A 15,060-nucleotide genomic window follows, 5' to 3' on the forward strand; every position below is an offset into this window, starting at 1 on the left:
TAGGGGCAGTGGTGGGATTCAGCCGGTTCGCACCACTTCAGCAGAACCGGTAACTGTGTTTTTTTTTTTGCCAGGCCCAGAATGGACTTCCGGAAGTGGCATCCACACAGAGAACCGGTTGTTCCCATAGTTGAATCCCACCACTGACTAAGGGTGACATGAGAGCAGCATTCCAATATTTGAGGGGCAGCCACAAAGAAGAGGAGGTCAACCTATTCTCCATAACATCTGAAGTAAAGGGTAAGAAACAATGGATGGAAACAAATCCAGGAGGTTGGCCGTGGTTTGTTCTCTGAGCATGTTTAGTTTCCGAACATTTTGTCACCTGTCTAGGTAACATCATCAGTTGAAGTGTCTTGTTTCAGTTCTTACCTGCTTTTATAGGTCTTATGTAGTCAGTTGGTCAGAGTATGGCTTCTTGGAGTAACAGATCAGCAGGGGTGGCAGGGGCAACAGGGTGGGAAGGGGGGATGATTTTGCGTGTGCCCACCGTTTGCACAAATGGAGCTTCATGCACTCAGGCACTTGCCCACCGCTTGCATGGACTGGAGATTAGGGACCCCTGCCCTAGAATGAATCCATTCTATTTTTTCTCTTTAAATAAGTTCATGGTAGCCTTTATCTTGTATTCTTCCTTACTTCTCTCTACTTTCCTACACGCAGTACAAGCTAGATATCTAGCCAATATTCAATAGCTCTGTTTTTATATCTATATATCATGTCATACGATGAAAAAGCAGGAGGTTACTAATTTTAAAATATTTATTTGGGCAAGTCTTTACTGTGACCCAAGGTCACAAAAGTAGGGTAATTGAGTTCTTCACAACCTTTCTTTGAGCAGGTTGGTAAAACAAACTTAAAAAAGCACATACACACAAACAAAGGGACAGGCAGAGAGAGAGAAAAAAGGCCGTTCCAGGCTCGAATCTACATTTAGTCATAAAGCAGTCTTGAGATAATTTATGAGAATCAGCTGCAGATATTCAAATGAGACTGCATTACATTCTCAAGCAGATTCAGACCATGTCCAGAAATCACCCACGGGCTGCTGCAATGAAGAAACAAAGAAATCATATCCTTTTTTAGTATGCAATGTGTGAAGGACACCAACCCAAGGGAGTAGTGCTGGGGTAATTTCTTTATCATGACACTGCTCACATGTATATCTACCAGCCAGTTAAGGATTGCAATAGATTAAAGACAGTATTTCTTTTCCTGGGAGCAAAACAAAGCAAACACACTCCCACCTTCCTTGGGATTAAGCTGCAATTCCCTAAACCTGCACCATGAAGTTGAAAAGGAATGCAACCCTAGCTTAATTTAAAGGATACTCACAGACCCCAAATGGTTTTAGTTCACAGTTTAAGGCTGAAATGGATTAGGTTTCCCCCTTAAAGCTCAGATGTGGCAGGCACTCACCCTGTTGTGCTTCTTTTCTCTTGGGCTGTGGCTTTGTCTGGGAAGGAATACAAAGAAGAGCCATCAAGGCACAGGCAAGATATCCAGCTACTGCAACATAGCAAGGAACTCCAACACTGCAAATAGAGAAGAGATAAATGGAACTACTGTGCAATGAATGCTCAGGAGCATAGTGGAAGGCCCTTTTTCCTTATGTGTTTGCCCTTAAAAGCTTTCTTTTTTGAGTGGGTAAAGAAAACAAATACAAGTAAATGACTGACGTTAAGATGGTGATGAAAAAACAACAACTTTATGACCAGTCTTCCCAATTAAAAACTTCACAGGTCTGTAAAGCAAATACAAACTGAAGTAAGACCATAAGAACGGTTATGATTTCACTTAGTGACTGCTTCACTTAATTGCTGAGTTTCCGATCCCAATTGTGGTCGCTAAACAAATACTACCTATAGAATAATCTGTGACTTACATAGGAGGATTACAACTGGGGAAAGAGGATGTCTGAACTTCATTCTGCAAATGGGTTAAAAATGTTTGTTCTCATGTGAATGCACCATGTACATGACTTGCATTTATTTCAGTGCTATACACTGAGCTTTTGATTCAGTTGCACGTGAGGGGGGAAGGTTAAGGTCGCAATTCTTAGTATTAATTAATAAACTCAGCGCTGTTGAACTGAATAGGTCTCATTATTTTTAGCAAACTTATTTAGAACAGTGCAAACTGGAGCCAGCTCAAGATCTCAAACTTACCTTAACCCTAATTCTGCTTCATATTAGAGCAGATTCCTAAATGTTATCCTGATAGGTCCTACAATCTGTACTGGGGCTGGATTGACATGTCACACAATAGCTATACTGTGGTATGTTTAATTTTGGCTTAGCATGTTCTGAGAACATAGTCCCTGTTGATAGCTTACTGTCTTGAGGGAACTGTAGCTTATTTAGTAAGATCAAACATGGCTTATTTGCGCTATGTGTGGCTCAACCCTGTATGTATGATTTTACTGTAACTGAAAAATTCCTGTTTCACTTCTAGGTCCTGATAAATATTTCTGCTAATCCTTATTTAGCATAAAACAGGCTTGTGTTTACATTTTATATTGCATGCACTAATGCAAAACAAACAATGAAATGCCAAATGCCAATTATAAATAGAAAGGAGGAAATTCAAATCCTAAATCTTTTCTTTTCTGCAGTCCAAAAGAAAAACAGAAAAAGAAAAGCTTTGGGAAACCACTTGGTAGACAACATTTCTTTTCATGGCCTTCAGAATTATGGGAATTGAATTCTATACTTCTGCAAGGCACCCTGGTTGAAGATGGTTGCATCACTTATTCTGTCCTTGTGTGGGAATTTGCCACGGCATTAGTGACATCTATTGACATCCTAAGTCTAATTTTGGGTGTTCAATGTTGCTGTAACATAAATGATTCCCTTATTACCTTGTCCCATTGGTGAGATCCTTAACAGAATAATAAAGTTGGAAGGGACCTTAGAGGTCTTCTAGTCCAACCCCCTGCTCAAGCAGGAAACCTTATACCATTCTGGACAAATGGTTGTCCAAACTCTTCTTGGAAACTTCCAGTGATGGAGCACCCACAACCTCTGGAGGTAAGCCATTCCACTGATTAATTGTTCTCTATGTCAGGAAATTTCTCTTAGTTCTAGGTAGGATTACTCCTTGATACATTTCCACCCACTGCTTCTTGTCCTGCCTTCAGATGCTTTGGAAAATAGGTTGACCCCTTCTCTGTGGCAGTCCTTCAAATATTGGAAGACATGTTACTGAACAAAAAAGAGAAACTTTGCAGCTTTTTCTTCTTCTTTACAGCTTCCAATGCCACTGTCCACGTGGCAGTGGAAAGCATAATTCATGATAGCTGGCATAAAACTAATTTCTTAACTATTGCTCTGCTGCTGTCAGTCACAGGACACATTAGGTCATAGAATTATTAAACCAGGCCCTCTTTTTTTAGAAAGCTCAACCTGTTTTAAGTCAGATGAAAGCGTTGCTTGATTGGCATAAAAGATCTGTACTGCTGCTAAAACAAGATAATTAAGCTTGGTAATGTACACAAATGAAGACATTCAAAGGACAACATATACAGTGCAATGGCTGGAGAGAGCAAACTGAACAGTCCAGAGTGACTGAATGTCTGATTATATGGTAATTAGATCAACCTTCAAAAAGAAACCCAAGCAGAAATACGTTTCAACAAACTGCAATCTTCTACAGTAGGGTCAAACCAATATATTCTAGATGTCATGAGCCTCAAAATTAATTAATTTCTTGCACTTTCCAGCTTGAGCAAGAGAAAAAGATAAATAATCCATCTGTTTATCACTCCAGTCTTCAGTATTTGTTTCAATTTGGCTAGTACAAGTAACTAAGAGTCTAGAATTTAATTTGTAAATATTTTAAATGGGTTGAATTACTTGTATTGGCATATAATTGTATAAATAAAATAAAACCAATAGAAATGAAAGCAGGAGCTCTATAAAGCTAAATATTTAAGGATCTCAGAAATACAGATTGGATCCTCATAAAACTACCCCAGCCCCACTCAACTATTTTCAGTCTTAATTGTATAATGAAACATGAAGCAGACTGCACAGCCACTTTATGTTAAATTTAAGAGAATAATGTTATACTTCAGTCTGCAATTTCCAGTATCATGTTTCATCTTAATAAATCTTGACTTTATCAATGTGTTGGAATGTTCAGAAGCAAATGTGATTTGGACAAATCAGATTTTCAGATTCACACATTGTATACAATATACTTCAGTATCCAATCTTTAATAGTACATAGAAGCAAAAATAATGTGATCAAAATTACTCTCACGGTTTTAACATCTTTTCAGTACTGTAGAAAAGGGACTACTTTCAGCATTCCTTTCTAAAGAAAAAACTATTTCTATACTATTTCCATGAGTGGGATCTGGGGTTGTATTTACTTAAGTGTTAAGGTGTTGGTTTTCATTATACCATCATCTCTTCTTTTGCCTACAGTCTCCCTGGCTTCTCCTGCTTCAAGTAAACTACAAGCCAATATATCAGAAGACAACTCTTTCAGTGAAACTTTTTGCATTGCTGCAGAGTGATGGAGAGACCTATGTAACAGAAAAAGCAACAGCAGTAATCCCATGGATGGTAAGACAGCAATAAGGACATCACGTTAACACGTAGCTGCAACAATATGATCAAACTGTAGGTCCTAGTCCAGAAAAAACATGGCCCAAACTTTAGGTGACCTGCCAAAACCTACCAAGCATACTGCAAAGTATCCATTAACTCAGAAAGATGGGAGAAACACCCAGGGTTTAAATTCTGAAGCACAGACATATAAAAAGGACTGTGAGTTCTTGGTACTAGGCAGTGTAAAGCACGCTAAGTACTTAATCTGCAAAAAGCAGAGTATCAGTGCGTGGGCTTCATTCTTGCTTACAATACAGAGTGAGACCTAGGAGCAGCTTTGAGTATGAGGCTTCTGCCGTATTAGGCCTCATTCTGAAAAAGGGTTAGAGAGGTGAGATTCAAATCTGACACTTGAGAATTTTGCAGGGACAAGATGCATTCAAAAACATTATAAAATACATCCTGGACCATCCTGAAAATGATGTGGAAAAGAAAGTCCTCTTTGACAAGAAGAATAAACTGGAAATTAGAGGAGTGATCTGTTGGCAAACTTGGTTGAATACAATGGCATTTTGCTTCTCTCCAGTTCCCATAAATTCTGAATGGCATTTACTTTTCAATCAATCAGCATAGAGCTGGAAGGGACCTTGGAGGTCTTCTAGTCCAACCCCCTGCTCAAGCAGGAGACCCTATACCATTTCAGACAAGTCCAGTCTCTTCTGAAAAACCTCCAGAGATGAAGCACCCACAACTTCCGGAGGCAAGCCATTCCACTGGTTAATTGTTCTCACTGTTAGGAAGTTTCTCCTTAATACCAGGTTGCTTCTCTCCTTGATTAGTTTCCATCCATTGTTTCTTGTTCTGTCCTCTGGTGCTTTGGAAAATAAGTTGACTTCCTCTTTTTTGTGGCAGCCCCTCAAATATTGGAATACTGCTATCATGCCCCCCCACCCCCCAGTCCTTCTTTTCTCTAGACTAGCCAAAACCCAATCCTGCAACCGTTCTTCATATATTTTAGTCTCCAGGCCTTTAATCGTCTTAGTTGCTCTTCTTCAGACTTTTTCCAGTCTCAACATCTTATTTGTAATGTTATGACCAAAACTGTATGCATTATTCCAGGTGTGGCCTTACTAAGACTTTATAAAGCGGTACTAATACTTCAATTTTGATTCTATGCCTCTGTTTCTACAACCAAGGATTGTGTTAGCTTTTTTGGCTGCTGTGGCACAAAGCTAGCTCATATTTAAGTGATTGTCCCCTGGGACTCCAAGGTCCCTCTTATAGTTACTACTAGTCATTCAGTGAGCATTTACAGTTACAGGTTTTTGGGCTCAGTTGTGGTTGTAAGTTGAGGACTACCTGGATATCCTTTTTTTTAAAGGAAAGGATTTTTTTTCTTTCCTTCTGATTTTTTTTTTTAGGTGTCTAGGAGTTTTCTGAAGCATATGCCATTTTATCCACCCACATACAGAGATTTTAAAAAATGGTCTCACACTGACACATATTTTACTGCTGTGTACATTTAAGGGAAGTTAATATTGACTCCTTCCCAAGTCAGCTGGCACAGCTTTCATCTTACTGGCAGAGCCCGTTCCTTATCAGTTGTGCAGGAAACCCAACTGTAATGGCCAATGATTGTGTTTGCAGTCTCTGGCAAAGATTGTTCTGGAGATTATAAAGGTACTTAATGACAGATTGGCTTTCAGAACAGCATACCTGATTGTGGACATACCAGAGTCTTTGTGTTTGAATACCGGGCAATCTCTCCAGCCATTCAAAAGTAGAAAATGACTCAGGTGTATGGTTTCCGTAGGGGTGGGTATGAGACAGTGTATGCAACCCAGAGAGAAATCTATCTTTTGGCAAGCAGAGCGGAGTTGAGGTTTAAAAGTTAGCATTTCTTTAAAAGGGACAGAATTTGCGTCAGATGAGGAGAAATGGGCAGCATGTGATAATTACAGATTTAAAAAACTGGTAATGGATAACGATCTGAAATTAATAACCATGGCCTTGAAAGTAAAGCAGTTGCAAAGCACCAGGCTGTGGTTGAGAGTTTGTTGCAGAGTGCCTCATGAAAGGGGTGGAAAGACTATACTTTTTCTTTCCCTTTTCTATGGAAAAAGGGGAAGGGATTTTGTTGCTTCTAAGACCATTTCTGCTGACACATCTGGAAGTAATTCTCAAGACATCTGCTGCTTTGGGGTATCTGTTGACATTATAGCTATTCTTCCTCCTATTCCAACTCAGCATGGCAGCATTTGGGCTCATGGGAATATTCCTGATTTTTTTTTTTTGCTCTCCTTTCACCTTTCACAGTGAGCAAAATAAATACATTTTACATTATTTATATTGTTATATTATAAATACAATAGGCAGCTTGGTGGCTTCACATACTCCCCTTTCTAGCAATCATTTCAGCAAATGTCCAAATGCATTTAATTTGTTCTGGAAATGTGAAAGTATGTAAGGTAGCAATTTGTTTTAAAGCTGGTTACAATGAATGGGAAATAAGCAGTGGTGGGATTCAAATATGTGAACAACCGGTTCTCTGTGTGGATGCTGCTTCCAGAAGTCCATTCTGGGCCTGGGCAACAAAAAATTAGCTACTGGTTCTGCCAAACTGGTGTGAACCGGCTGGATCCCACCATTGGAAGTAAGGCAATTTTGTCACTCCAGAACCTGTATTATTTTGTGCCAAAGCCCCAGATGAATACTGCTTCTTTCCATTATCATCTAGAAGGCTGCAAATTCTTAGTCTCTTCTGATTTAAATGCTGCCTGAATGAAATATTACACAGAATAGCAAATGTTTTAGTCCTGTTATTGGGTTAGATTACAAGCATCTTTCTTAATGTGAGGCCCTACCTTTTAAAAAAAACAGTATAATGAAAACTGGAAACATGAAAACAGATTATTTTTCTGAGTGTGTACAGGGGTTTTATTCTCTGTGTCTTCACATCAATAACACAGACAAGTTGTTGCTCTACTCTGTGTCCCAGAATCACCGACCAGAATTCTGCAAGTGAATTCTGCTTTCGGTTTCAGACGAAATACAAATTGTAACTAGATCGCTGAGATCTGTTGAGTTTTACAAATGTAAAACAAAATTTTACCTACTTCAAAGACATGGCAACTGTAAATTCTTTCAGTGAACTACTTAACAATTACACAATGGGTCACATTAAAAGTAACTGTGAACTACAAGTGGCTTGTGGTTTACATCAGGGGTTTCCTACCTTGGCAACTTTAAGACTTGGGGACTTCAACTCCCTAAAATTCCCCAGCCAGCATGCTTGGGAGCTGAAGTCCGTAAGTCTTAAAACTGCCAAGGTTGGACACCCCTGGTTTATAAATTGCTTCTCCGTGCTATGTTATTTGGGCAAGAGCTACCATGGCCTCAATTACCTGATTCATAGTTTGCCCTGATTGGGAGGAAAAACTTCTGCACGGGAGATCCAGATTTGTTGCAGTGAGATACAGTAACTTTGGCATAAATGTGGCTCCTAAGACTCCTAGAAACCTGAGCGATAAGACTAAGGAAAGCGGGGAGAAACAATATTCTCATGCAATATTTAAACTTAAAAAATCAATCCAGAGTTCTCACTCAAAGCACAAAATGCCCAGACTCAAATTATGCTACTTAGGACACATTATTATGCAAAGACCCAGCTCCCTGGAGAATGCTGGGAAAGGAAAGAGAAGAAGAGGATGGCCACAGCAAGGTGAATGGATTCGGTTTCAATGGCGATGGGTGTAACACTGGGAGACTTTAAATAAACAAGATAGAGACAGAACGCCATGGAGAAAATCCATATGCTAGGAGCTGAAAATAACTTGATGACACATCAATCAGTCAAGATATTGCCTGAGGATATTTATGCATTTGAACATGCAATCTTCCCTGTATGTCATGTGCTATTCACAATTACATCCCAGCATTTCTTACATCAGAGTTCCCCAAACCCCGGGCCATAGACAGGTACCGGGCTGTGGCCTGTTAGGGACCAGGCTGCACAGCTGGAGGTGAGCGGTGGGTGAGCGAGCAAAATCAAAATCATCCCCCTCCCCCAGTCCGTGGGAAAATCGTCTTCCACAAAACTAGTCCCTTGTGCCAAAAAAGTTGGGGACCACTAGTTACATCATTAGCAGTTATTATTTGCAACTATTAGAAGAAATGGGGGGAGTGGGAGGCTAATTTGCTAATTATACACTGGAGGATCATCCTGTGTGAATAATTTGGAACCCAGAGAGAACTGGGCCAGATTTATAACTTGAGTGGCAAGATGTCACATTTGCAACATCTAATTTGTTTTCCTCTAAAACCTACTGAGGCTAGGTATAAGCATGGCAGCAAAAACTGCCTCTGAGCTCAGGCTGATGATGCATTAATTAATCTTCAACCAATCTTTACTTCTAGTATGTGCTTTTCTGCAATTATATTTACGTATGAACATACTATATGTCTCCCTGCTCATTATTCCATCTTTTCTGACATCCTCTCCAAAGTGAGAAAACCATTGATGCAAGTGAACATTTCTATTTCAAGAGAGGAATTGTGGATTTTCGGAAACATTGAGGAAGAGAAAATGAATCAGTTCTTAATTTTCTGAAGTTGAAGGTGATGTGTTTCTGTCTTGCTCTGTATTATTCCTTCATTACATAAACGGAGACTTAGTTAGGAAAACATTTTACTCTGTTTCCCATAAAGTGTGCTAATTATCCACTGGAGTATTATCCTGTGTTTAGGGATGCTAGCTGCTAAATGTCATTCTGATTACAAATCAGACGAGGGGGATCCTGCTTTGTAACACAGACATAGTTCTCTCCTAAGATAAACCATGGAGTCTGAATCATGAGCATTTGTGTACAAAGCGGGATGTGATACGTAAAGGCCTGAATCAAGACAGATTGATGTAAGCGGAAATATTTTTAAACAGGCACGTACCACCCATTTTCTATTTTGCATAGACCAAAGAATCTACGACAGTGGGTGTTAGAGATTAAACTTGATTTGGGTGACAATATTATATAATGGAGTAAAAGCACCTTTAAGGAGTTAAACGGCCTAAGGGTGTGGCTGTAATTATTCCACATAAAAGAGAGTTAGATGTTACACGTAGTTGCTCTTGTATATGTGTTTGATGTTAGTGTTTGGATACCTCTTGTTCTCTTGTTTGCTAACTTGATATTTATTCTCTCAAGAATCAACTGCTTGCTACAGTGTATATTGTTTTTGATATTGGTAAGCAGCTTTTGTATTTTGATACTATGTTTTTTATGGACTGACTTTTATGTGCATGATACTGGATTGATACTTGGACTATTTCTTACTGTGTTTCTTTTTGTTGTCTGAGTAAAAAATAAGTTATAAAACTCGTGTTAGTGCATTACTGTTTGCCTAAAAGTCCCAGTACAACTTCCACTGTGTATTAATAATACTCTGTTAAACAAACCATTTTTTCAACAACATATTCTAACAATGGTTATGGGCCCAGATCCAGTGTGGTGCTGAGGACAGGCACAGTATTGTATTTATATTTCCTAACTGAGTTTTCAAATTCAGACAATGGCACAAGGACTATTCAATCCATTCTGCATTACCCGGCTTAATGGGTCAAACTACGTATCCTGGTCTACACAATGTAGTTTGCTATTACAAAATCAAGGTCTTTGGAAAATAGTCCATAATCCTCCTGATGTAACTGCCTGGGATCCAACTAATGAAGAAGATAACAAGAAGATTGTAGACTTCAATAAAGACAATGATAAGGCTTTATCTATCATTGGGCTAACATTAGGAGACCAACAGCTAGTCCATGTGCGTGGAGAAGAGTCTGCTGCTAAATGTTGGGCTAAGTTGAAAAAGATTTTTGTTCGGGACAGTGTTGGTGCTCATATAAATCTTACCAGAAAGCTATTTAGAGCTAGACTGGAAAAGAATGGCGATATGTTAGCTCACCTTAACTTTATAAAAGCAACTTTGTTGGAACTGCAAGAAAAAGAACTTATTTTCTCAGAGCTTCACCAGGTTTACATCATTTTATCATCATTGGATGAGAGCTACGATGCCTTTGTATCGTCCTTGGAGGTTTTGTCCAAAGAAGACCTAACTGTTTCTTCAATAACTGGAAGGTTGTTGGAAGAATCAAGATGTCGTATGGAGAGAAAACAGTTGAGAGAGCCATTGCAACAAGAAATAAAGAAGACTGAATCTGCTTATATTTTAAGGAAATGCTTTAATTGTGGGTTAAAGGGACATATTGCTAAGTTTTGTCAGAATAGTAATTGTCAGAGAAAGGAAAGCCATAGAAAGAATAAAAAGCTGATTAATGTAGCTGTAGCTAATAGAACTACTAATAACCACAATTGGTGGGTGGTAGATAGTGGAGCTACACACTGTATTTCAAAAATAAAAAGGGATTTTGAGAATATAAGGTCTAGTAAAAAATATATTTCTATGGCTAATGGCTGGAGAGTCAAGGTCTCTGGAGAGGGTAAGGTTTACTGTTCATTTTTAAAACAAAATTTGGAAATGCTATATGTTCCCAGATGTGATTATAATCTATTATCAGTTAAGGCATTATTGGAAGCAGGTTTTAAAGTTACTTTCCAAGGGGAGGAATGTCTTATTCAAAAGAATGAAGTGAACTTAATAGCTAATATGAAAGATGGTTTGTTTGTAATTAGCAATGATCCTATTATAATGGCTACTACTTGTACAAATCAAAAACCACATGATGAATGTATTCATTTATTACATAGAAGATTGGGTCATGTGAATTTTAATACACTAAAAAGAACTGTAGCTTTGTCTAATGGGTTTAAGTTAAAGGCTTGTAAGAAATATCTGCAGTGTAACGTATGTGGTAGAGAAAAGAGCAGGGCAGCACCAGCTAATAGGTTAGATGGATTTAAAACCACAACTCCATTAGAACTGGTATTTATGGATTTGATAGGTCCTATGAAACCCAGTTTAGGGGGTGCTTGCTACATATTAAATATTCTAGACCATTATAGCAGATATGGGTTCTGTTATCTCCTTGCGTCAAAAACTGAAACTATACAAACAATATCTAATTGGCTCAAGTTTGTACAAAGGAAAACTCAGTTAAATGTAAAAACCATAATAACAGACAATGGAACTGAGTTTGTTAATAAACAGTTCAATGAGCTGTTAGTTTCAGAGGGAATAGAGCATAGACGTACAGCTCCTTATAGACCTCAGCATAATGCATTTGTTGAACGGAGGGGCCAAACATTGCAAGCTATGATTAGATCTATGATTGAAGATTCTGGTTTACCTGATAGCTTATGGGGAGAAGCAGCAAAATGTGCTAATCATATTTTAAACAATGTGGTTAGTTCAGCTACAGGTAAAATTCCTTATACCTTATGGTATAAGAGAAAACCAAATCTTAGTTATATTCACACATTTGGGACACCTGCTTGGGTACATATTCCAAGTTCAATAAGAAATAAAGGAGAACATAGAGCTAAACAATTATTTTTTGTTGGCTATGAGTTAAACCATAAGTCTTATCGGTTCTGGGAGAAAGGTACTAAAAACATTTATTGTAGTTCTAGCGCTGTTTTTCAAGAACAGTCAGGCTGGGAAAGGGTAGAAGATATTGTATATATTCCTCAACAAGATTTAACTAACTCCTCAAATGAAAGTGATAAAGAAGAGGAGGAACCTGCTAGAGAGATCAAACAAGAACCACTGATAGTGGAGACAGGAGAGGAAGAAGATAATAATGTAAATGTACCTATAAGTCCAATAATTCTCAGAAGGTCTAACAGGGAAAGACGACAGCCTGATCGTTTCGAGGCAGGTTTAATTTGTCAAATAGACATTGAACCTTCTAATGTTGAAGAAATAAAAATGTATCCTGAGAATGAAAGAAAGAATTGGAAAGTAGCTATGGATAAAGAAATAAAGTCTTTGCAAGATCTTAATGTTTATCAAGAGGTTAAAATACCTAAAACAGAAAAGTTAATTGGATGTAAATGGGTTTTTAAACTGAAAGAAAGTGTTACAGGAGAGGTAATACATAAAGCAAGATTAGTTGCTCAAGGATTTGCACAGAATAATAGTGATTATGATGAAGTATTTTCCCCAACTTTAAGAGCTTCCACTCTTAGGGCTGCTTTAGTTTGGGCAGCAAATAAGAATTATAGTATAAAACATGTAGATATTGAAACTGCTTATTTGCATGCAACATTAAACCATGATATATTTTTTTTTTTCCTGCCCAAGATGGCGACGGCCGCAACTTAGGCTTCGGGCGCTCTTTGAGGGCTTCAAAGGTTTTAGCTCGGGGAAGCCCACGGTATGTCGAGGCGATTCTGGGGGTGGGGGGTCGAAAAACAGCTGCTGGGCGCTGTTTTTCTGCGGCGCTGATCCCCCCCCCTTCGAGCTAGCGGCTTTTGACATCTGCCGCCTGTCAACCTGCCGGCCCATGATGGCGCCGAACGCTGCTACGCTGTGAAACCCGAGATGTCAGCCCTGCTTTTTCATCTGCTGCTGGCCGAGGCGACTTCGTGCTGCTGTTGGCTGTGGCTACTCCGGGACTCGGGGGTTTTTAAAACAGCTGCTAAGCGCTGCTCTCTGTAGCGCTGAGCCCCCCCCTCCGAAACAGCGTCTTGTGGATTCTAGCGAGCGGTGCCGAGAACTGTCTGTTGACTTGCTGAGCCTCATCATGGCGCTGAGCGCTGCCACGTCGTGAAGCTCGGGCGTCTGCTTTGTTTCCATCTGCTCGCGGGCTGAGGCAGCTTTGGGGATTGGGGATTGTTGGAACAGCTGCTGGGCGCTGCTTTTCGTGACGCCGAGCCCCCCCCCAACCAGCGGTCTGCTGATTTGAACGAGCAGCGCTGAGAATTTCCTGCCGACCTGCTGAGCTCCGTTATGGCGCCGAGCACTATTACAGCACTGGGAAGCCCGGGACGCCTTGCCTGTCTTCCTTCCTCTGCTTGCTCGTCGTGGATACCCTCTGTTGTTGGAGGGGCAGCGGCGATGATCCCACCGGACGGAGATTCTTCTACTACCATTGGCTGGCTGGCACCGTTTTCTGCGGTGCGGAGCCTCCTCTCCTCCCGGATGGTGGTTGCAGACTGTGGGCCTGGTCATCGGCCTCGGCGGACATGCTAGCGAACTTTTTTATTCAATATAGCTGCTGGGACTACCTCTTTCCTCCGTTGGAGATGGTTTGGACTGGCGGACGGGCATTGACTGACGGCGCTGATTGGCGGTGTGAGGATCAACAGAGGCTTGGCCTCCCTGTCCTTTACTTTTTTGCTGCCAGGCAGGCGTTATGACTGGCTCCGTACCTGATGGGAATTAAGATCTCCCTATTGATAGTCCAATGTGGACGGGACCGAACCGTGGTGGGAGGACGGTTTTGGACTGGTCAGCGTCCGCCTCACTGGTGTGAGAGACCAGTTGGGGTGGGCCTGGCTCAGGATCCCCTTTTTCTCTCTCTGCTCCAGTCAGATGCCTCAGCCGGAGTGAGAGGACGGCTGAGGTTGTCTTTTGGATTTCCATCTCAGGTGAGAGCTGAGATGGCTTTGCAGATTGAGAGATACGCCCACTGGACTTTTTCTTTCTCCATCTATGTACCATCAACGAGCGATCCTCTGGATATATTAGTAACATCGGCCCTGAGAGACTATTCGAGCGCAATATGATCTATCGTTATTCCGAAGCGGATTTGTATGCCCTTAGGGCGGTTCCTGCCTCATGGGCGCGACCTGTCGCCTGTTTCCATACTCCCCTTAATGACGGGTCCAAACTTTGGGACTCCGAGAGGTGGTTGGGCTTGGACAGGGGCCTCGAGTTAAGACGCGCTAAGAGGCCCCTGATAAGATTCTTAGCCGGTTATTTTAAGAGGTTAGGGAGGGGGAGGAAGGGGAGGGTGGGGAAGGAATCTGTAACCGGCACTCAGTCTGGACCTGTTAGAGGTCCCGACGGGATGGGGTCGGGGGAGGTGGCTGCTGGCGCTGGGAATGTGGGGGTGGGGCATCGAATCCCCACGGCGATAGGGTATGGCAGCAGGTGTTTGCGCGGAGGGCCATATCAACATCTGGGATCGCGCCCCCGCTATCTCCGAGCGGTGGCGCGCTCCGACCCTCCGGTTAGCACCCTCCTACCCGGGGATGAGGGTGATCAGGCCCCTGAGCTCAGGTTGGTCTATTTTAACGCTAGATCCGTAGTTAACAAAGCTCCCCTCATCCGTGATCTGATCGAGGAGGAATGTGCGGATCTAGCGTGCATCACGGAAACTTGGTTGGGTTCGGAGGGAGGGGTGCCTCTCACCGAGTTATGCCCGCCAGGTTTCCGGGTGCTGCACCAGCCACGGGCTCAGGGCAGGGGTGGTGGGGTGGCAGTGGTTATTCGGGAGACTTTGTGTCCCCGGGAGGCCACCATTGTCCAGATGGCCGGGAGTGAATCCCTCCTCTTGAGATGTGGTCCTCGGGTTCAGTTGGGCTTGTTGCTCACATACCTGGCG

The 15,060-nt window shown here is 41.3% G+C and overlaps 1 protein-coding gene across 1 annotated transcript in view; it reads right to left on the reverse strand.

Moving 5' to 3' along the window:
- Positions 1-15,060, reverse strand: part of SLC67A1 (solute carrier family 67 member 1) — a gene marked incomplete at its 5' end in the record, with an annotated part of 117,411 nt that overhangs the window by 31,751 nt on the left and 70,600 nt on the right. The window contains one exon of the mRNA XM_081330413.1: positions 1,420-1,535. Within this exon, the coding sequence (XP_081186539.1) occupies positions 1,420-1,535 (116 nt within the window). The remainder of the gene's footprint in view (positions 1-1,419; positions 1,536-15,060) is intronic.

The sequence above is a fragment of the Vipera berus genome (assembly GCF_964194415.1).
Source record: "Vipera berus genome assembly, chromosome: 1".
In the NCBI taxonomy this organism is placed as follows: Eukaryota; Metazoa; Chordata; class Lepidosauria; order Squamata; family Viperidae; genus Vipera; species Vipera berus.